Source organism: Corella eumyota, chromosome 2 (assembly GCF_963082875.1).
Source record: "Corella eumyota chromosome 2, kaCorEumy4.1, whole genome shotgun sequence".
NCBI lineage: Eukaryota > Metazoa > Chordata > Ascidiacea > Phlebobranchia > Corellidae > Corella > Corella eumyota.
Window position 1 is genome coordinate 14,431,160 of NC_137491.1, and position 22,202 is coordinate 14,453,361.

The window sequence follows — 22,202 nt, forward strand, 5'->3', positions numbered from 1 at the left end:
TTAACCTTATTTTGTTTTATTCTCTTTAAGTTGTGCTTTTCCTGTGTTGCTGAATAACGAGAATTTTTGTCATAATGGCGCTCGTTTCAACCGTCGTCACGTGATGGGCCTTCGTGTCATTACGTCGTAATGTGACGTTACTTTTGTATGCGCTTACTCCCCTATTTTTAAAGTGCGTATTAGGCGCTTGTTCTTTTGAGATCAAGGCTTGCTATAAACACATTGGTAAGTAAAGAATACATTAAAACTATTATTGTGTAATTTGTATTTTGTATAATATACTGTTAATAAAGGCTAAGGAACATAGCTGTTACTGAAGCAACAGAATAATACCCAATCTGATACCTTCTTCACAACATTTTGAAACAAATTTAGTGTTACTGCTAAACTGAACTAGATTATAACAAAAATTTAAATATTTTGCCCGCATATTTACAATTGTCAACACAAATGGTGTAAAAGAAGTCATGTCACATAATGTTAAAACTTTATTTGGTAGTTAGCGCATTTAGGTTGAGCAAGTAAATCAATATCGTATGTCGTTTTAAAACGAGAAGCGAATAATATCAATGGCGCAGTTGTTTTTATTTGAACTGGGTAAACCTATAATGGAGAAAAATAACGCCTGAGAACTCAACTACATGCCGGCCAGTAATCTGCCAATGTGATAGCTTTTAAAGCATTATTTTATCAATTAAAAGTGCTGACAGTTTGTATTTAATTGTTTTAATAGTTTTTACAACTTAACTCTATTATGCTTAGCCTTTAAATTGATTATGTTTTGTCTTTTAATTTTAGTTATAAAGGCTTAATTGCGACGGTGTTAACGCACATTAAAAAACGTGAAAAATTATATTATTATATTTTTAGTTAAGTTTTTTAAAACTAAAACGTGATCAAATTAGCGCATTAAAAAACATTATACTTAATGCTAAAAATGAGTTTTTAACATGCTAAGATAGTGAATAAATAATATTGTATATTTTTATTTAAAACGGGTTTAAGTTTAATTTTAGACGTTGATGGTTTTCCAAAAGATTTTAATTGAGTGTATAGTTTTATCCGTTAATTAAATAACAATTCTACTTGATTTTTAAAATGACATAAACACATTAAAAATATGGTAATCCAAAATTAATATTTTTGAAACTTATTTTTTTCAAAATTAAGGTGTTAAAATAATTTAAATAATTGTACTGCTTGCTAAAAACTATTAAACGGCGACATGGTGTGGTGTTCGGCGACTTTATTTTAATACCTTGTGTCCTGGGTTTAATCCCCACTGCTTCCATATTTATTTTACTCTTAAACAATGCGTTGCTAAGGATATCTCCTGTCAAGCCCAATACCAAACGGCAAATTAATTATTAGAAAATACTGTCGTATAATACCTGAAATCGTTAAAGGCAACTCTAGGCATAACTGGGGTATAAAGTCATCCTATGTTTAAACTGTAATGTACATCAAGTATAATTATATATAAATATGTAAACATATATTTTAACACAAATTATTTTTGTTAGTTTTTTGAATATCGTCATTAAAGTTGGCATTTTTTTCATGTATTTTGGCTAATAAATATCTCTTGAAACGGTATTAAAAATAAAATTAAAAATCCTGATTACAATATTGAAATCGAATTGTGAGTGTACAAATTCACAAAAATGTATTTATAAGTTTTTTAATAAACAACAAATATGTAAGAAATGATTGCAATACCGAAAAAAAAATTTACTTTAATTTTTATTTAACTATTTTGTGTATCAATAAAAGTTATTAAAAAACACACATTAAATAGTACATTATTACAAAAATGACAAAATCAATTTTATGATTTAGAACATGCCATAAGTAATAATGTTTACATAAAAAATTATAAACATACCATTTATGACATTAAATGACAACTATTCATTTTTTTTATTATTGTAATAAAGTTTTATAAATAAAAAGGAAATATTTATTCGCAAGATTTAAATATAGAATTCGTCTTTCCTGTGTTTGTTAAGCAATATGTCACGCTACGCCGAGTTATAAAAGGAAAAAGGAAAAATTATAAGCGTTCATGGCATTGTACAAATATCATTACGTCCGAAGTATTTTATTTTTAACAACTAATTTTAAAAATATTTACTAACTTCTATTTTAAAAAAGTTTAAAATTTTTTAAAATTTTATACAATGTTACTCTTAAATTACAAATAATTTTTAATGCATAACTCTAAAATTCTTGCTGTTTAATCCTTAAATATAGGTATTTAGATTTAGATTATGTTTATTAGTTGATTAAAAAAAAAAAAAAGCGGGATTGCAATTTACACAGTTATATTTTTTACATTTTTAAAACAACATTTTTTTAATTTAATTAAATTTTTTGAATCACGAACAGTACAAAATAACTCATGATTTTGGAATCAAATTGCTTTTTTATTATTTTTTGGCATTGTATTACATTTTTATATTTAATCAGCCATAACTAATTAAAACAGATTTACATGAAACATAATTTTATTTGATGAATTCGAATAAACAGATTTTATTAAAGTAAAAACTTAGAAATTTACCTGAACTAATTTTAATGGAACGAAAACTATTTCGTCAAAATTAAAAAAATTGCATCAATTTGGTATAATTTAAGCGGGTTTATTTAAACGGATATAAGTAACATCGATGTTATAGAAACAAATTAAAAAAATAAAAATAAGATAAATTTTAATAAAAAAAAAAAAAAATTTAAAAAAAAAATTAAGTTGAATTAAAAATTAAAACGGAACAGATTTAATTATAACAATTTATATAAATTTTGGATTTAAAAGAATAACTTCAAATAAAATATGTTTAAGTAAAAAAAATTTAATGGAACGGATTTAAACTCTAACTAATCTTTAAAAATTGTTGTATAATTTTTCCTAAAGCCTAAAATAACATAAATTTTGGAACAATATTCTTTGCCATAATGTATTGTCATTATTACATTTAATATGTTTATAATAACATAAATTTGCGTGTTTACAAATTTGCACCTTCTGAAAACTCCAAATTAATTTGACGTTATGTTATAAATATGTTAAATTAGTTTATGGCGTTGATTTAAATAAGTTTATTTTGCGTTAAAAAAAATAGTAATACGTTTATGTTTGGAATTTTTAATAATCGAAAAAGTTAAGAAAACTAGATATTTGACAAATAGAAATATATTTTGTTGAAAATTTGTTAAAAAAATTTAAATTAACTATTGGTTTTCTAGTTTAAAGAATTTAGCTTCTTATTTATTTAGATTGATAATGGCTATATTATAAAATTATGTATTTAATTTAATAATATAAAATTTTAAATCTGTTTTAGTTTTATTAAATAATTTGTTAGCACAGATTTTTTTTTCACAAATTATATCATAAATTTTTTTAATAAAAAATTATTCTTTGTTTGACATTTTCTAATACATTTATGCAAATGTATTCGGGCAAAATTTTTTTAGTTGTAAATTTTAACAGAAAATTAACGTACTTCACTTTTCTATGTAAACAAACAAAAAACTTTTTAAAATATTTTTTTTAGTTACTTGATATTTATATTACACAATTTTATGTTTGAATATAATAATTCCCTTTTAAAAATTGGTAATACTTATTTAATAGAATAATAATAAATTAACTTTAAATGATTAGAAATCTGTTTAAATCAACATAGACGATTCCCTAAATGAATATAGATATCTAAAAAATAAAACGAAACTAAGTAATAAGGCCTAAACAACCTCATATATTTGATTTAATAGTGAAACCGCTTAAGGAAAACAAATTTAAAAAGCAATATGTATTTGTGAATTTTGTTGTATTACCGCAACCACGTATAGTAAATTGACTACTATTTTTTTATATATTTTCCATTGATTTATGATCAACAATTAAGTTTTAAAATTTGTACACGATATTTATTGGTCATTATATTTGTTTTACATGAACTATTATGTTGTATGCGAAGTACTCACAACGACCTACTAAGACCGCTTTATCCTAAAGTATTTTCTATGTTTGGCGACGATGCTATGTTATAATGTGGAATCATTTATAAATATTTTATAATTTTAGCATATTTTAAATTTTCCCTACCGCACAAATGTATTTTTAATTGTAAATTTCTTTTTTGACATTTTTATTGATGCGTGAAAAATTTAAATACAATAAAGTGTATAAAATACTTGCACAAAATAAAAAGTTTAGATTTATTTATTTTAGCTAAAACACATAAGCCTACATAAGAATAAATTCAAAGCCTGGCAAAGTAAGCAAATAAAACATATCTGCCCGCCACCACATTCGAGGCAAAATTCTCTCAAAAACAAGAACAGTCATTCTTACAACTAAAATCCCCTTAATAAGTGACGCACTTAATTATTTGCCAAAAGGACCACAATTAAAGAGAAGTACAACTAATAAGTACGATTATTGATTACAAATGGTTAATTTATGCTAAGTGTACACATGTAATTGATAAACAGTACCGCCCTACAGTTTTGGATTTTCTTAAATTTGTTCTTAAAATATCAGTGACGCCACGTCTGATGTTAAGTTTGTTAATTAAATTTGCGTTTTAATGGCTATTTTTTCACAAGTATCGTTTTACTTATTCGTTTACGTTAAGCGATGGGCCTTAACGTGGGAAGAGCCTTATATACAAAAAATTGTTAAAAGATTTTCTTTACTGAAAAAAATTTTGACAGTTTTTTTAAAAGATGATTTAATATTCTGTAAAAATTGTCTATTTTAATCAGTTTTATTAAAAAGTGTGTTCGGTTAATTTATGGAAATAAAACTTTCAAATTTTTAATCTAACAAGTGACGATAAATGAATCTGTCGTAAACATATTTTATTACATAACAATTAATAAGATTAGTCGTTGTCCTTTTAATGTTCGTAACAGAGTTTTGTGAATTAAAAAAAAAAGATTTGTTTTAACTGCAATATCAAAATAAATTAACTTGATAAAATAAATTGAAATGCGCTTTAATAGTTTACTAAAATAGCTTAATTTGGGTATAATTAAGGTGAGCAATTAGTTTTTGGGCTAGAATTTACACAGAACATTATAGTTGTGCTGTAATTTTCTATTATTTAACCTACTATAGGGGTCATAATTAATAGAAAATTGTAATAGGAGCAATAAAACAAAAGAGCATTTGAAATTACTAATTTACGATTATGAAATTGTTGAGCCTGTCAGCAAATCTTGCATTTAGAGCGCTTTGTCTGCTCATTCAAAACATAGTCAGTAGCAGCTTGAACTACAAACAATATTATTGTTCATAGTTTTTTTTAATGCTTTATAAATATATATATAATTTAAAGACCTTGATCTGACTATTCTACGATCGGGCAAGCACACTTGGGTCTAAAGTGTGGAAATTTCTAATGGGCATAAAAAAATTAATTTTTTTAGTTAAACGCTTTATAATAAAAACAACATTTTAACGAATTAATCCATTCATAATTTATTGTTTATATTTTTTAACAAATTTATATTATTAGTTGTAAATTTGTAAATCAATCTACGCAGTTTTTTTCCAAAAAACACCTAATGTGACGTAACTGATATGTCGAAAAAAATAAAGATTCCAACCGTACTCAAGTTTATTTTGATTCACTATACTAACCTAAGTATAGTTTGTTCAATAAGATCATTCACAGTTTCATTTCCCTTTAATGATCAAGGACCGTAAAGTTATTTACATACAAGGGATAGAAACATTTTACTAATAATTTATTTTTTTCTTTTAAAAACAAGAAATACATGTTTTCATTTCTTGGTTATGATTTCATACTGTAAAAAAAGAAGTTAATAATTTTAATAATCTATCTTAACATATAACTAAGAGTTAAAAAATTATAATACTGCTTTATTTGTTTAAGAATCTTGTTAATGTTTTATGTTTACTTAACTAAATTATTAAAGAATAATAAAGTTATTTAAAGTGAAATCTTATTATTAATTTTAATCCTAAAATAATATAAATATTTAAGATAATATTTCAAATTTGTTGATTTATAGCAGTAAATTGCAATCCAACTTTAAAAAAATATATTAAACAAACCACTTAAATTTTCATCAATAATTTCATGCCACGATTTGCAAAAAAATTTATGTTTACACATTTTTTTTAAGTCGAGGTCACGGCCTAAAAACATCAAGTGACATTTGTTACCCCGACTTAGCCTCGAGGTGCCTTTGCCTATGTAATATATCCCCAATTTTTTTCCCCGATAATTAGTTTGCCAATTGTTTATTAAAGCTCATGTTTTTTAGTCTTTCTAAAACATGAAAGCAGTGGTAAGCAAACTTGAGACCTTGTGCAGTGAAGCCAAATGTTTTACCACTACACCACACGACCAATATAACAAGTATACGCCTCATTTAAAATAGGAATGTAGATTATTGTTATCGTTGTGTGATGTGTAAACTTGAATGTAGGCTTGTTTATTTTTATCGCTTAAGGTAACAAAAAATACATCTAGTAATTTTTTTTAATTTAAAAAAGTCAAAAGCTCAAAAAATGGTATATTACTTAAAGACTACAAAGAATTTTTGGCAAAAACTGGCAGGGTTTTAGATCAAATTACATTACCAAAGGAGTTAAGAAATATATTTACGTAACAAATAAAACTACAAAAATGTGGGATATTAAATGCCCGATTTGAAAATTTATCTAAAACGTTTACTAAAATATTTTAGAATTTTAACCCTCCCTTCTATTAAAAACTAATTTTTTAGTTGCTTTAGTTAATTATACAAATAACCGTTATGCAAACTTAAATATAATATTAATGGTATTGCGATTAGTATTTAGAATTTATTATTAATACGACCGCTTTGTTAACTATTATATAGTTATGTTAATATTCAAATAAATTTGCTTTGCGTCACATGCCAAATAAAGAATCAATTTACGTCACTTAACATTGAATAGATATTTTTATTTTTATGTAGATCAACTTATATGGGTATTGTAAATTATTGACGCATATAGGCTTTTTTACAAATGCAAGTATGCATTATTAAAATGAGTTTCATGATGTTTATGTTGGATATTATTGTTTTAAAAACAACACAAAATTAGAATCGATAATTTCATTAGAATCAGAAATAAACAGCTTTATATCACTTCGAAAAAAACAATTAATTAACAAATAAAGCTTTTGTTTATGCATATTATAAAGTATACATATGTTAATATTAATAAAATAATATTAATGCGCATTACGTTGTTTTTTATTTTTTTAGATAAAAATTTATATATTAGTTATTTGGTTTGCGGAATTAAAATATCGATTAGATTATGTGAACAGTTTAAAAAGCAGTTTACCACAATCCTGGGAAATTTTGTTTACTTGCAATGTTCTACGGCAATGAGCTTGCACAGTCTGGTTAAAAGCGTTTTTTTTATTATGGAAATGGTAAGTCAAGCTACCTCTTTCTTTTTGTTATATGGCCTTATATTTTATTTAAAACCATATATTAAGATTGTTAAATGTTAACATCTTACACCCCTTAACATTACGCTTTATTAATCTATAAAAATCTTCTACATAATGGTGCAATTTCCTTAACAGTGGCTGTTTTAAATTTTTAAGTCCTTTATTTTTTAATAAGGTTAATCACAAGTTTTGTAAAAAAACATTTACAAATGTTTTATAAAAAAGATTTTTTACTTCTAAACAATATTTTTATTTAAACTTTTTGTGTGCAGAAAAAAAACAAACCAAATGCACAATATTTTGTTTATAAAAACTGTTGTGTTGACATTTTCGGTTTTACGTATTGTATTCAGTATTTTGTAATGGATTTGGCCACCCCGTTTTTTATGATACACTATAAGTTATGTAAAGTAATTTTTCATTAATACTACGTAGATGTTTTAAAACTAAGCGCATTATAGGATTTCGAACGCCTTCCAATAAGTATTTAATATTTAACGTTAGCTATTATTGCGCAGTGACTAATAAAATAAAAAATAACTGAAAAGCGACGTTGTAAGGCTACTGGCTTAGTTTGTTTTTTCATAGTCAGGGAGTAAAATGGCCGGAAAGAACAGCAAAAGAAAAACGCAAATGATTGTTTCGTCACCGAGCTTAATGATCTACCTTTTTCTTTTCTCTTTTTCTTATTCTCTTTCTTTATCCTGTGCTATCGGAAAATCTCTTTTGTAGGCAAACATGGTGCTGTATTTCTAAGTTGATTTCTTTATGTGCGACCGAGTGTGCGTTTCTTGTTAGGTATTACGAGTTTTTGCTTTTATAAGGTTTGTAGCTGTTAAGTTTACATTAAAGGTCTATAACTACGCAAATTTAAGGCTGCGATATCGTTCGGTATAAACTAAAAGAAAATATTTCTTAATTAGTTTTATAGTTTTTAAAAATAATATAGTTTCGGCGTGCGTTTGACTGCCTTGCCATTAAAAAAGGAAGAAAGGGGCTTCGTTATACAGTGTACGGCTATAATAAACGTTTAGTACTCTAGAAGATAGTTACAAACACAGGTTAAAAGAGCTATATTTTTGTTAAATTTCAATTGAACCGACTGCAAGTTGTCGCAAAAAAATGGTCACTGTGTATTACGCATATGAGAGAATTCCGCATTGATTAAAAGTAGGGTGTCGAAATTTATTATTCGGAACTTTAGTAACTTTATTGTTTCAAAGAAGTGCCGTTTTTTACCGCCTGTTTAAGAGTTTTTGTTAACTAAAATATTTTTTAGATTTGTCGCTTTTCGAGATATTTATAATTTAAGAAAGAAAATTACAAATTATATTTATTTTTTAACTTTTTAGGATTTTTAATTATTAATTTAGTAGCAGGCTTAAAACCCTTAAGCAGTGCTTTTTTTAAAATGACTTTGCCTAAACATAAAACGGGAATTTTACTGCGCGATATTCATGACCATATCACATGTTTTCTGTGTGACGGATATTTTGTGGACGCTACGACCATCATTGAATGTTTACATTCTTGTGAGTTTTTATCATCCGGTTAAAACTACTATTATTTTTTGTGCAGTTATGATGCTTTATACAGCTTGATAATAATAATACTACGTCGATTTTTAAGACGTGAATTTTTTTTTATTTACATAAAAATCGTAAAAAATTAAATTGATCGTTATTCTTGTAGAGTGATTTTGGATTGCAATTTTAATATTTAATGCTAAATTTAACAACTAGCAATATTACGTTCATTTATAGTTTGCAAGTCGTGCTTGGTTCGGTATCTTTCTTTGCACAAGTCTTGTCCGATATGCAACGTTCAGGTTCATAAAACGAAACCCCTACTAAACATAAGAAGTGATCAGACCCTGCAAGATATTGTTTACAAGCTTGTTCCTGGCTTGAGGGAGAATGAAATGCATAGAAGGAAAAATTATTTTGATCAAAACAGCGACGCTAAAGCCTCGAGTAAGTAGTCACAACAATTTCTTCATACATAAGATAGTTTGTAAAGATTTTAATGAATGTATGCTAAAACGTTTTTTAAACATCGTTGAGCGCTTTAAAATGTTACATTACATTAACAGGTAGACGCCCTTTAGACATATCTATTTTTCCCCTTAACAATACGTAGTTTTTAAAAAAAAACTGCCATCTGTTTATTCTTTTTGATTTTATATGCCCTACTATTGATGAATACTAAAAAAAATGTTTAGATTTACATATTAACAAGTTTTATTTTATTTTTTATTTACATTTAAAGATGTTTTTGAAACCAAAATATAGAATTAACGATTTTTTTAATAGAGATTTTTTCACGTGGATCTTTTCAATTAATTTAATTTATTTTTTAAATTTCATTTTAAACATTTGGTAATTTAGATTTTTGCTTAATTATTGAAGTGTTCTAACTTAGTTGTTTTTTCTAAAGTGTCATGGCGGGATTACACACTTGAAGAGTTAGGTGATGTTGATAGTTATGTGACAGAAAAACCCATCAAAAAGTTATCTATTTCTATTGAACCTTACAAAAAGTAAGCCTATACATTTTTGCGCATTGGTAACATCATTGAAAAAATAATAATTGACATTTTAATTTTCGTAAGATGGTCGCAACTAATATACTCGTGAAAAGGCCTATAAATTGGACAAACAAACACATATATTTATTGTCCACGAAGCTCCATAAAATAATACTTACTTTTAGTCAATTTGAGGTCGAATGTATTTTAGTTTAGCATCAACTGATGTTAATGTTTTTAACAGAAGAAGGTCAAACGAATGCGGCAAAGACTGGGTAGAAATTAAAAGCGTTTTGCCTAAACGCTACATGCGATGCAGTGAAGAAATAACTATGTTACAACTTCACAAATTAATCACTAAAAAACTTCAAGAAGTTGATGACATAGAGGTTATTATTTTTTATTGTGCATTTTTAAAGTAAACAAACAAATAACCGGTAGCGTGGTGTAGTAGTCAGAACACTTGCTACACTACATGAGGTCGTGGGTTCGATCCCCCACTGCTCTTTTGCTGTAGCGCCCTGAAGTAAGACGCTATAAACGGTATATATTTTTGTTAAGCCAGCATTTCATTAGCGGATTAATTATAGGGCAAATAATAATCAATAATATCCCAAACTGCCAAGTCCAACTCGAGACTGGTAACTAATGTTATTCTACGTTTAGGTCGTGAAATCTACCTCCCTACATCGAAGATAAAGATATATATGTGAAAAAAGGGGATTAATTTTTACGTTTTACAGTTGATTAAATTGTAGTTTTGGTTTAGGTTTTGCTTTTTCACGAAGATCAAATTCTGCCTCAAAATTATTCATTTGTGGATATAATAGAATCGCAGCCTTCAATAATGGTATTAACTTAATTTAATTTTTGTAGTTATATGTAACGAACACCCCATAACAAATAACCTTAATTTATTGATGAATTTTAACTCTGTTGTTTAACAACTTGTTTTGCATTTCTACAAAACATTTTAACATTTAAAACGTTGAATTGGCAACTGTTTAGCATTATCTTTTATTTTGTTTGTGTGGAATTTAGGGTCAGGGTGTCGTGGAGCTTAGTTACATCGCATTCGCTCCTTCCCGACAAAAAAGAGCGAGAGAAATTAAATGGAAACCTAAAAATATTTTTCCACTCGAGGATACTGTTTCACCTGCAAAAAAAGAAATCAAAAACATTCGCCCTAAATCGGCTACTCCACAACTGAAGGCCTTTTTTAACAGTCAACTTACCCCTAAAATAAATACGAAAAATAAGATAACTAAACCAGCTAAGAAAACGTTTAAAATAAAACCGTTTGTTGATTTTGATAACCTAGACGAATCGACTAACGTGGAAAAACGAGACTTAAAAACTAAAATTCAGTTACTCGAAATGGTGCAACTACAAACTGTGGATCGACCAAAACTGGGTAAAAATGAAGCAGAGCAAACCGACAAAAAAGTTCGTCATAAAATTACAAACCAAGCAACAGCAAAAAGTTGCAAGCCGGTGCCTAGAGTGAAAACTAAAGAAAAATCTATTGAGGTATGTTATTCAGATCAAAATCTGTGTAATCCTTCAAACAATAACCCAAGCAAGTCGTTGCATAAAATGGACGTCTCGGCCAGCAAACCTTATCTTAGCAGTAACAAAACAAAAAACGTTGTGTGCTATACGATGCTTAATATTCCGGTGTCTGAAGCAGTGTTAAGCGAGCCGCCCACGCCCGTGGAAGTACCAGTTGTATCAACCTATGCAACAAGTAAGCAAAAACGCGACACAACCTTTAACAGCAGCGCGACTTTTATTTTACCTAAACCGACGAATATGAACCCGAAGAGTTATGTGCAGCAACAGCAGCGTAGTCGTAGAAAACCAACAAACCCTCAACATTCTGTAAAAAAATCGAATTTAAACGAAAAACCAAACGTTGTAATACAACCGGTTGTCAGCACCGTTGTTCAAAGTGATCTTGTCAAGCAAAGCTTAAATCCAGTTGTCCAACCTAACGAAGGGTACAAAACCATTCGAATTTCGAACGAAAGTACCCAGACTGGACAATTTATTCTTTTAACAACTCCGCAAGCCCAATCTCAGATGCAAAACAATCGTGGTTACACAAATCTTGCCCCTAAACCCGTTTCTTCTAAACCTACCTTATTTGTACCAGCTACAACGGGCACAGCTAATAATAAAAGTCTGAAATCGGGTCAGTATCAATCGCTTAGCAACGCACAGGCGCATAAAGTTGCCCTTGAAGCGGTAAGAAATTCGATGGGTGGTTATCTTCATAAAGAACAACAGCGTCACACAAGTGTCACTAAACGGCCAATTCTGCCAAAAGTTGGTGCCACTGCGCCTATTCAGCCAGTCGTTATGAAAGTAAATGGTATTCCTCATAATTCACAGCGCGTTGCGGCTACGCCCACGCGAAATATTTTTCAAAACACGCACGTTTCTTATCCAATGAGTAGCACAGCCTCGTCGTCAGGTAACAAACGAGTAAACCAACAGTCCAGCCCCTTGCCTAAATTGCCCGCCACACAGGATAACCACGATCATATTAAAAGCCTTAAAGACATGGAGGACTTAAAAAACTTGCGTACGCAGCATAATTTACTAATGGCAAAGGCGGCTGCGAAAAGTCAAAAACCCAAAGAAAAATTCACTTCTACTTTTAAAGCTGTGCCCGACAGTATAGCTCGAGCTCTGAAAAACGATTCGGTTCAGGGTAAACTGTCATCTTCAAAAGATTCGGAACGGAAATTTATTCGTAAGGTTTTGCACTCCAGCCTTAGTCCAAAGCCGTTCGTTCAGCGCCCGTCTAAACTGCATAACCCTTCACAGTTCTCCGATGTGTTTAACAAAGAGGAAATCTCAGGCAACTTGCGCGGTGAAGTTACTTTCCGAAGTCCGGCGCGTCATGTGCAAGATCGCGAAAAAAATAGGTTGTCTTACGATGACAATCCACGTAACAGGACAGAAACATTTACAGTAGCTTCAAAAAATTTTACTTCCAAAAGTTCAGGTGCTGGTGTCGACCACGTCGAGAAAAAATATTTTCAAAACCAAACGTCTAATCACCGGAAACGTTCTTTTCAGTTTTCAAACGATTATCACAACACGCCGCAAATAGTAAATACTATGCAGGACAGTATGCGTAAAAACCAACAACAAAAATCACTGTTTAAAAATTCCTCTGTACAAAAACAGCGCCAGCAGCCTAATATTCTTCGAAGGTCAGGTGAAAAGAAAGGATTGTTATCTCCACAGCGTCCCATTACTAGTTTTAGTAAGAAATCACCATATGCTCTTTCGGCAAAATCCTCCAAGCCTTCCTCTTCTTCATCCCGATCTCGCTCAGTATCCTACAGCGGCCACATCACGACTCCTCCGCCCGGAACAAAGAGTCCCTGGTCTTCCCGAAACTACAATCTTCCCGACGATCTGGTGGAGTCTGCGCCTGCTTTAAAAAAAAGAAAACAATCGCCGCCTCCGGCACATCAGGCGTCTCGACTTAACTTAAATTTCCAGCAAAGCAAAAACCAAAGTCCAAGCACCTCGTTTTCTTTGTTGGATAACAAACCAAACGAACTTGCCCCGCTTGATTTTACATCAAAGAAAAGAAACACAAATTTGTCAGAACAGGAAAGGAACGACGACAGCCAACCTCTGTGCTTAGTTGTAAAAAAGAGAACTTAATTCTAAAACGATGTATATTTGTTGTTTGAATGTGCATATTTTTATCCTAATTAGTTTTCCTTTCGTAAATTGTTTACTTAGCATTTGTTTGTGTACATAGTTAGTTGAAAATAATCGTCCTAAGACAATTTTACTGTTCAGTAAAAAAATGTGTGCTAAAGTTAAACCGAAAATAAACAAAAATTTTCTTTGAAGTTTTTTACCGGGTTCGCCGATTTTACCGAAAGTCATTTAACCGAAAGGAAATTTACCAATTTTAAATCAACATTTTTTATAATTGTTCGGCACTTTCCAGAGGAAACTTGCGGTAAAAATGGCTAATAGAAAATTAATAATGCCATGGCGTTATCGGGCATATGGTTTTCGGTGAAATGGCTATTAGTGAAAATGTCTTTTGGTGATATGACAGTTTAATTTACATGTTGCCTATTTAAAAAATATTAAAGTTTTCTTAGTAGTGTAATTTTTAATACGAATTTAGGTTTAAATTATAGTTAATTAATAGTCTTAAGTTATTCCACCTTATAAATAAATATTAATTAAATTTTGTTTTGCTGCGGTTCTTTACACTTTACCAACTTTCTTACAAAGACCGGAAAACTATTATTCTTAAATAACTAAGTAAATACAAAGGCAATGTTTTGAATAACATTTGGCAGGATATGGGTTATTTAAAAAAACAAAGGTACTATAATTCGGGCAATTTTTGTTTAGGCCTAACAGCGATTTAGTAAAAGTTTATTTTATAATAAAGACTCTATTATTAATAGAGTATGAAACAGTTAATGAATTGTAAAATATTTTTCTCGGCACAGTAAAATTTTTGAAGATAGAAACTTTAAATAATTTATTAAATGTGGACTACAGTTTAAAAAAATACAATTCTAAAGCTTGAAAAATTAAAAGTATTTACTTATTTGTTTAAATGATAACAATTTTTTTTTAATTGTTTGTTCTAGTATCGGTTTTGTTTAAAGCTATTAGAACACGACCTTTTTTATTTAAAGTCGGCTTTGAAAATCCTAAACCCACCGATTGTGTGAACAGCTTTAAAAAAATGTTGTATAACTATTTAGTATTGGAAGAACGTTGTGAACCAGTTGAGTAACAACATAATAGCTTAAATGAGACCTCTGTTTTTTACGTAACTCGTTAAAGTGACTAACCTTTTTACGATACGATTATTGTTATGAATCCGGTATTAAATATTTACTGTTGATACGAAACGTGTTAAATCTATATACCAACCTATGCATTAAAAAAATAAAAACTAGTCAAAATTTTTTTATAAAATACAAAAAAAAAACAGCTAGGGGCATAATGCTTTTGTCGGATAGTTTTTGCAGGTGAATTAATAAAAAAGGGCAATAAATAATATATAAAAACGAAAGTTATGTTTAATTATTTAATTAAAGTTTAAAAGATAACACCCCAAAAAATTAGCATAGAACACTTGTAAATTTTTTAATCTTTACCTATCTTTGCATAACGATAAATTTTAAGCTATATTATTTCGAAATAAACTTGGTTAAATATTTGTTTGTGCTCTAATGTTTGATCAACATTTTAATTATTACCAAAATTTTTTCTTAAACTACAAATTGCTTGTATAATTTATGTTAAACTAAATCTATGCTTAAAAACATTTTTTTTGGTAAAACATTTCGGTAAAAAGTAATAAAGTTTGTTATTATATTATTGTTAAAGATATTATATAGTTTTCAAGATTTACAAATAAACTTGTTTAGCATTTTTTTAGTTAAACACATACTAACGATATATATATATATATTTGTTTAATTTAAGTAAAACCATTTGATAAAACGATAGTTGTAACCCTTCTTAATTAATTTTAATTTAAAAAGATCTTCTTACGTATAAATGTATTTGTACGCCTAAAATAAATGTCCCATATAAAATCACATCACTATAAAAATGTTAGGATTAAGTTGAAATTTTAAAAGAATATTTTATAAATCTCACAATGCTTATATAGTTTCGTTAGCAACAAATCTTTTTTTAAAGAATTTCTGCCTCATTAAAACATTGCTTTTCTTGAGATTTCAGTTCGGGGTTCTGCGGCTGCAAAACTTGCTCGTAATTGTGGATTTAATTCCCCAATTTTATTCTGAAATTTTTCTTCAAACTTGTCAGAAATCGATAACTTTCTGATCAGCTTTGTGACGTCAGATTTTCCAAGGTTGTCAGCAGGTACGTCCGGCTCTACGCCCGTGCCTTCACACAGTTCTTCAAGTACGCGATCTTCTTTGATTTTTTGCGTGGATGGCGCTATTGATGATCTTCTTCGTATTCGTTTTGGATGATTGCGAATTATTAAGAGTTCCGCGTTACGTTGTTCGGCTTGTGATGTTTTTTTCTCCAGGTCAACTTCACCATCGAGTTTCCAACATCTTGAAACTTTTGAGCCCATGTTTTTATCAACATTGTAGCCTTTTACGTTTAATTCCAATTTTATGATTTTTAAATTTATTCAAGCAAAAATTATGACATCACAATACTATTTTTCTTTTACGAATTTTTTTTATATGGAAAATGTACGGTGGCCCACAAGGGCAAAACATTTAAAAGAGTAAAAACATTTTAAAAACTAAAAACATTTAAAAAATTAAAAACATTAGTTTAAAAAACATTTAAAAAATTAAAAACATTTAAAAAATTGAAAACATTTAAAAAATTGAAAACATTTTAAAAATTGAAAACATTTAAAAAAGTAAAAACATTTAAAAAATTAAAAACATTTTAAAAATTGAAAACATTTTAAAAATTGAAAACATTTTAGAAATTGAAAACATTTCAAAAATTGAAAACATTTTGAAAATTAAAAACATTTTAAAAATTGAAAACTTTCAAAAATTGAAAACATTTCAAAAATTGAAAACATTTCAAAAATTAAAAACATTTAAATTTTTGAAAACATTTCAAAAATTGAAAACATTTTTCCGGCGCCAACCAGACCTTACGCGGTCCCAAGACAGAGTACCGGAACTCTAAAGATATTAAAAGTCGACCACGAGGCGCTACCTGTGTCGCTGAATGCAAGTTACCAATAGTTTTGGACGGTTTTTCTATATTTATTTAGTGTAAAATAGGAATATGGGCATACATAATTAAATGAATTAGTCAGTGTCAGTTTGACATAGTGACAGCGGTAGCCTGTGGTAACGTACATGGCGTAGCGGTTTAGTGACCTTTTGGCTAGTGGCTTGCAGAACTAACTCTGCTAAATTTTAGCGAATTAATCCGCTTTATATTTACCTAAAAATACAATAACTTTAATATATAAATATTTAAATTGCAGTAGGGTATAACTGTATTCGTTGTGGCAAAGGAGTTCTGAGTACTGTGGGCTACTGCCTGACTGTTAATAAATGTTTTTTTTATTAATTTTGGCATTATTTAGAATCTTGATGTTGTTTGATTTGTTATTAATAAAGTCAAGCACGAAGAAATTATTGTTCTCCTGGTCCTAACTTGATGGCATATTGACGGATATGACAAACTTAAGCCTTACGGCTTTGCATTGCATGGATGCATTGATGGCTGGAGTCGTAAAATATTATGGTTGAAGGTACTAAGATCCAATAATAATCCTGTAATTATCGGCAATCTCTATTTCAACAAGGTAGTTGAATTGGGTGGTTATCCACATAAAGTCAGGTCTGATTGTGGAACAGAAAATGACCTTGTTGCTACCATGCAATGTTATTTTTGTAATGATGAAAATGGGCACATATACAGTACATCTCCGCATAACCAAAGAATTGAGGCCTGGTGGTCTATTCTGCGAAGAACAAGTACCACCTGGTGGATGAATTTTTGTAAGGATTTAATTGCACAACAAGACTTTATACCAAAATGCAAGAGGAATGTTTGTGGTTTTGTTTTTCAACCTTGCTACAGTATGAAATTGATGATGTTGTTCAAAGGTGGAACTCACACTATATTCAAAAATCTGGCTATGAAACTGTAGCTGGACGTCTGGATGAGTTATATTATCTGCCACATTTGCATGATGGGGAAAATAAATTGGCAATGATGTTAAACAGTCAATACGAACATGTTACCCAAAATTTACCATAAAGTTGTGATGACAATTCAATTTATCAAAGATACTTTGCTGATGTTTTGGAATCGGCTAATGGGATTTCCTTACCCAAGGATTGGGACAGTGCTTTAAATTTGTACAAAAACTTGCTTAAGGTTGCATGTTGATAAAATTTAACCTCTTATTACTTTTTGAAATGTATATACTTTGATTGTACAATAAATAATCCAAGACTGTGTTATAATTTTGTTTATTAAAGTATATATAATAATTTGATTTATCACAAATGGTAAAACAACAAAGATTTATTAATAAGAGGAAAAATTACACAGTTTAGAACCTTAAAACTTTTATATGTAAAAATAACATAAAATACAATCCATATACCATAGGCTGCTATTTACAACTTCTAATAAAATACAGTAGGTACATGGTACAATTTTTTCAAAAGATTACTTAAATAATAAAAAAACTGACACAAATTATGTTTAACATTGTTTAGTTAAAGTTAAAAATAATATCATTATAAAAAAATGAAATATTAAGTGTTTCAAAAACAAGTGAACCTCATCAAACCACAAATTTTACTTAACTCACACACAAGGTTGCATTTTTAAAAGACTTACTCTCATTGTCATAAAAGTTTTTTTTCAATCAAATGACTACAGTTTACGTTGATTAGGAATGGTTTCAGTATTGTGTGAACATTAAGGTTCCATATTAACAGCTGTTTCTTGAATCCTATTATCAGTAACTTCTGTGGTAAAACAAATATACAACACAATTCTTCCATTAAGGGTAAATGGAATATGCCTTTTCCTGGTATAAAGATTACCTCAGAGCCTTGAGCAATTAGGACAATATTTAAAACTTTCTTGCATGTATTCTTCACAATGTTAGCAATTAATTCTTATAACAATTTTTATTTTTTAAACTTATTAACCTTGTACAAAAAACACTCAGTATACATAGGTAAAATGTCTAGTCACAAGTATATATGTATGCCATGTGTGTACTGCAAAACCATGTTCTGCAATCTGGTTTGAAGGTGCCTGTTTTACTAGCAACTATTCTGATTGCTACTTGACTTTATTAATAAAAAATCAAACAACATCAAAATTCTAAATAATGCCAAAATTAAAAAAAAAATGTATTAACAGTCAGGGTAGCCCAGTAGCCCACAGTACAGAAGTCGGAATTCTATTGCCACAACGAATACAGTTATACCCAACTGCAATTTAAATATTTATATATTAAAGTTATTGTATTTTTAGGTTAATATAAAGCTGATTAATTCGCTAAAATTTAGCAAAGGGTTAGTTCTGCGGACCACCAGCCAAAAGGTCACTAAACCGGTACGCCATGTACTTTACCACAGGCTACCGCTGTCACTATGTCAAACTGACACTGACTAATTCATTTAATTATGTATGCCCATATTTCCCATTTAACACTAAATAAATATAAAAAAAACATCCAAAACTATTGGTAACTTGCATTCAGCGGCACAGGTAGCGCCTCGTGGTCGACTTTAAATATTTTTAGAGTTCCGGTACTCTGTCTTGGGACCGCGTAAAGTCTGGTTGGCGCCGGAAAAATGTTTTCGATTTTTGAAGTGTTTTCAAAAATTTAAATGTTTTCAATTTTTGAAATGTTTTCAAAAATTTAAATGTTTTCAATTTTCAAAATGTTTTCAATTTTTAAAATGTTTTTAATTTTCAAAATGTTTTTAATTTTTAAAATGTTTTTAATTTTTAAAATGTTTTCAATTTTTAAAATGTTTTCAATTTTTAAAATGTTTTCAATTTTTAAAATGTTTTCAATTTTTAAAATGTTTTCAATTTTTTAAATGTTTTTAATTTTTTAAATGTTTTTTAAACTAATGTTTTTAATTTTTTAAATGTTTTTAGTTTTTAAAATGTTTTTACTTTTTTAAATGTTTTGCCCTTGTGGGCCACCGTACAAATGGTACGACGATGCTTAATAACAAATTACGCGATGGTAATTTCGAATTATGCATAAATTTAAAATACGAAGTCGAAAACGCTTGTGTGTTGGCACTAGTTTTTAGAATGTCGGTGTTCATAGCAATGTAAAATAAATGGGTTTTGTGTTTTTGCAAATTTTGTGCACCTAAAGCGCAACCGCAATATGTAGCTTTTATTTCAAGAAAACTGTTTTTATTCACCACCTTGCCAAATATAAGGGCATTTTAACTAATTAAGTACTTAAAATTGACTTTCCTGTTATTTTGTACCGTACGCCTGGGCCTGAATAGCCCTGAAAAAACTAGCACAACGGAAATTGTATTAAATTAAAAACTGTCAGGGTAATTTATTTCAAATCTAAGATAAAAAATAACACTAAAAAATTATCATTTAACAAGACATTTTAGACTCTAACGGTAAGTCAACAAGAGAAAAAAAAAGCATTAAAAAATTATCATTTAACAAGACATTTTGGGTTTAAAGTGTAAGTCATCAAAACCGGTAGAAAATTGTAGTCCAAATTAGCCTTAACCTATTAAAAGCGGTAAAAAGGGGGGTAAAACACAAACACATCGTAATTGTTTTCATATCGGTTTGCGTATTTTTTTTCACTTTAAGAGAATTTTAAAAGTTAAAGCTTAAATTTAAAAATTATGAAAAAATTGTTAAAATAAAAACATTTAATTTTTTCAGACTGTTTGATAAAGTGGGGTAAAAATAAAATACCATAACCAATTTGGCAGTATTTTTTATATTTAAGTAGAATCATTCTAGTTTTTTGTATTTATTTATTTTCAATGTAAAAACGCTGACCTGATAGCTACAACCAATGATATATAATGTTTATTATATATCATTGGCTACAACTTATACATTGTCACTTTTAGTTTTAGTTGGTTAAACCCAGCCTTTAAATAACTATTTCAACAATTTATTATGTTATTATTTTGGATTGCCTGATAATTAGCCTGGCGTTTTTATTTTTTACTTAAAAAAGTTTTTACCGTTTATATAGCGCCATATACTCAAGGGCGCTACGAGAAAGAAGCGGTAAGAATCAAAAATTGAACCTTTTATAGTAACCTGAGTTTAAGTTTATAAAATAAAAACTAACCTAAATTGTTATTAAATAAAGACTTTTTTCGGTTATGGTATTACTATGTAAATTTTTACAAAATTAAAATTTGAAAAACAAATCAAGCATAGCCATTTTTTAAAATATCCAAGTACTCCTTTTTGTGGATTCAACTTATTTATTTTGATGTTTTTTTCACATCCAATTTTACATTTGACCAAATAATCATTTGCCCAAAAACCGAAATTTCGAAAACGTTTTACTGAAATTTTACTGAAAATGGGAATAACGTTTATTTAAACAATGTAATTTGGCAGAGGGGGGTTAGGGTAAACTGTAGTATTTAAAAATATGTTTTGTGGTGGGTAAACTTACTGTTTTGTTCATTTTGTATTTTGTCAAATGTATTTTCGGGTAAATAGTTTTCAAGCAAATAACAGTAATTCAGGTTAACCCATACGTAGCTAGTCCATAACAAACACAGCCTTAAATGAATTAAATCAATTTATATTATAAGTACATAACATTGTATATTTTCAAAATGTAAACACTTTTTAAATAAAGTTTCAGTTTTTCTTTTAAAAAAATATTTAGCAAATTATTTTTGCCATAGATATCTTATATATCATTTTTCGTTACCTAGTAACAACACTGTTTCGGTAATTTTTCAGTTTGTAAGCATGAAAACAACGTATAGTGAGATAGTTAAGTATACATTCGTAAAATTAACTAAATGCTGAATTAAAATTTTATTTGTTGTTGCATTACGCGTGGACGACAACACATTCTCCAAAATCTTTGCCACTTCTAATTGCCTAATTAATTTGTTTAGTTAAAGCGCAATAAAAATTTAACACAGTCAAAAATTTACTTAAAGTCCCCAACGCCAAATAGTCCGCTAAATAATCACACTATTTTTAATGTTTGCACTAATGTTAAAAAGAGTTCTTTTTACTAAAAAAGATTTTATAAAAGAAAAGAAAATTTTATAATAGAAAGAAAAAAAACTTCTGATCAGGTCAAACTAACACCCTGTCTGGCTTTACAACATGAGGTTCTTGGTTCAATCCCCACTGCTCTTATGCTGTAGTTTCCCTAAGTAAGGCGATATAGTCGTTATAAACAGCAGCTTATAATAAGCAGGCAATTACAATCTATAATATTCTAAACTGCTAAAGGCAACTCGAGACTGAGTCGGGGTAGATGATGTTACTCTATGTTTAGGTTGTGAAGTCAATCTTTCTACATTGAGGATAAATAGATATAAAAAGGACTTACAAATCTGCCTTTATACCATTCTTTTATATTGTTATATATCATTATTATTTTACATGTTATAGATTTTATTTAACATTAAAATTATTACAACTTTATTATTTGCAGGACC

General features: G+C 28.7%; 1 protein-coding gene and 1 pseudogene across 2 annotated transcripts; both read left to right on the forward strand.

The window, feature by feature from the left end:
• The first annotated feature begins 8,829 nt into the window (after positions 1–8,829).
• LOC145741898 (uncharacterized) lies at positions 8,830–14,229 on the forward strand. 2 transcript variants are annotated; one of them, XM_082559576.1, is made up of 6 exons: positions 8,830–9,004; positions 9,236–9,445; positions 9,909–10,011; positions 10,211–10,388; positions 10,769–10,849; positions 11,041–14,229. In XM_082559576.1, the coding sequence occupies exons 1-6, from the start codon at positions 8,884–8,886 to the stop codon at positions 13,684–13,686; spliced, it is 3,339 nt and encodes a 1,112-aa protein (XP_082415702.1). In that variant the 5' UTR covers positions 8,830–8,883; the 3' UTR covers positions 13,687–14,229. The 2 variants fall into 2 exon arrangements, with proteins under 2 accessions (XP_082415702.1, XP_082415703.1); XM_082559577.1 differs by having other exon boundaries at positions 10,244–10,388.
• A 2,589-nt stretch (positions 14,230–16,818) lies between these two features.
• On the forward strand, positions 16,819–17,787 carry LOC145742493 (uncharacterized; annotated as a pseudogene).
• The last annotated feature ends 4,415 nt before the right edge of the window (positions 17,788–22,202 follow it).

What these genes read in the sequence shown, in the direction of transcription:
- LOC145741898 (XM_082559576.1), top strand. Translation starts at nt 8,884, where the DNA reads ATGACTTTGCCTAAACATAAAACGGGAATTTTACTGCGCGATATTCAT. An exon ending in TCTATTGAACCTTACAAAAA is followed by an intron (nt 10,012 to 10,210) that starts GTAAGCCTATAC and finishes AATGTATTTTAG; the next exon opens with TTTAGCATCAACTGATGTTA. An exon ending in AAGAAGTTGATGACATAGAG is followed by an intron (nt 10,389 to 10,768) that starts GTTATTATTTTT and finishes GTTTTGGTTTAG; the next exon opens with GTTTTGCTTTTTCACGAAGA.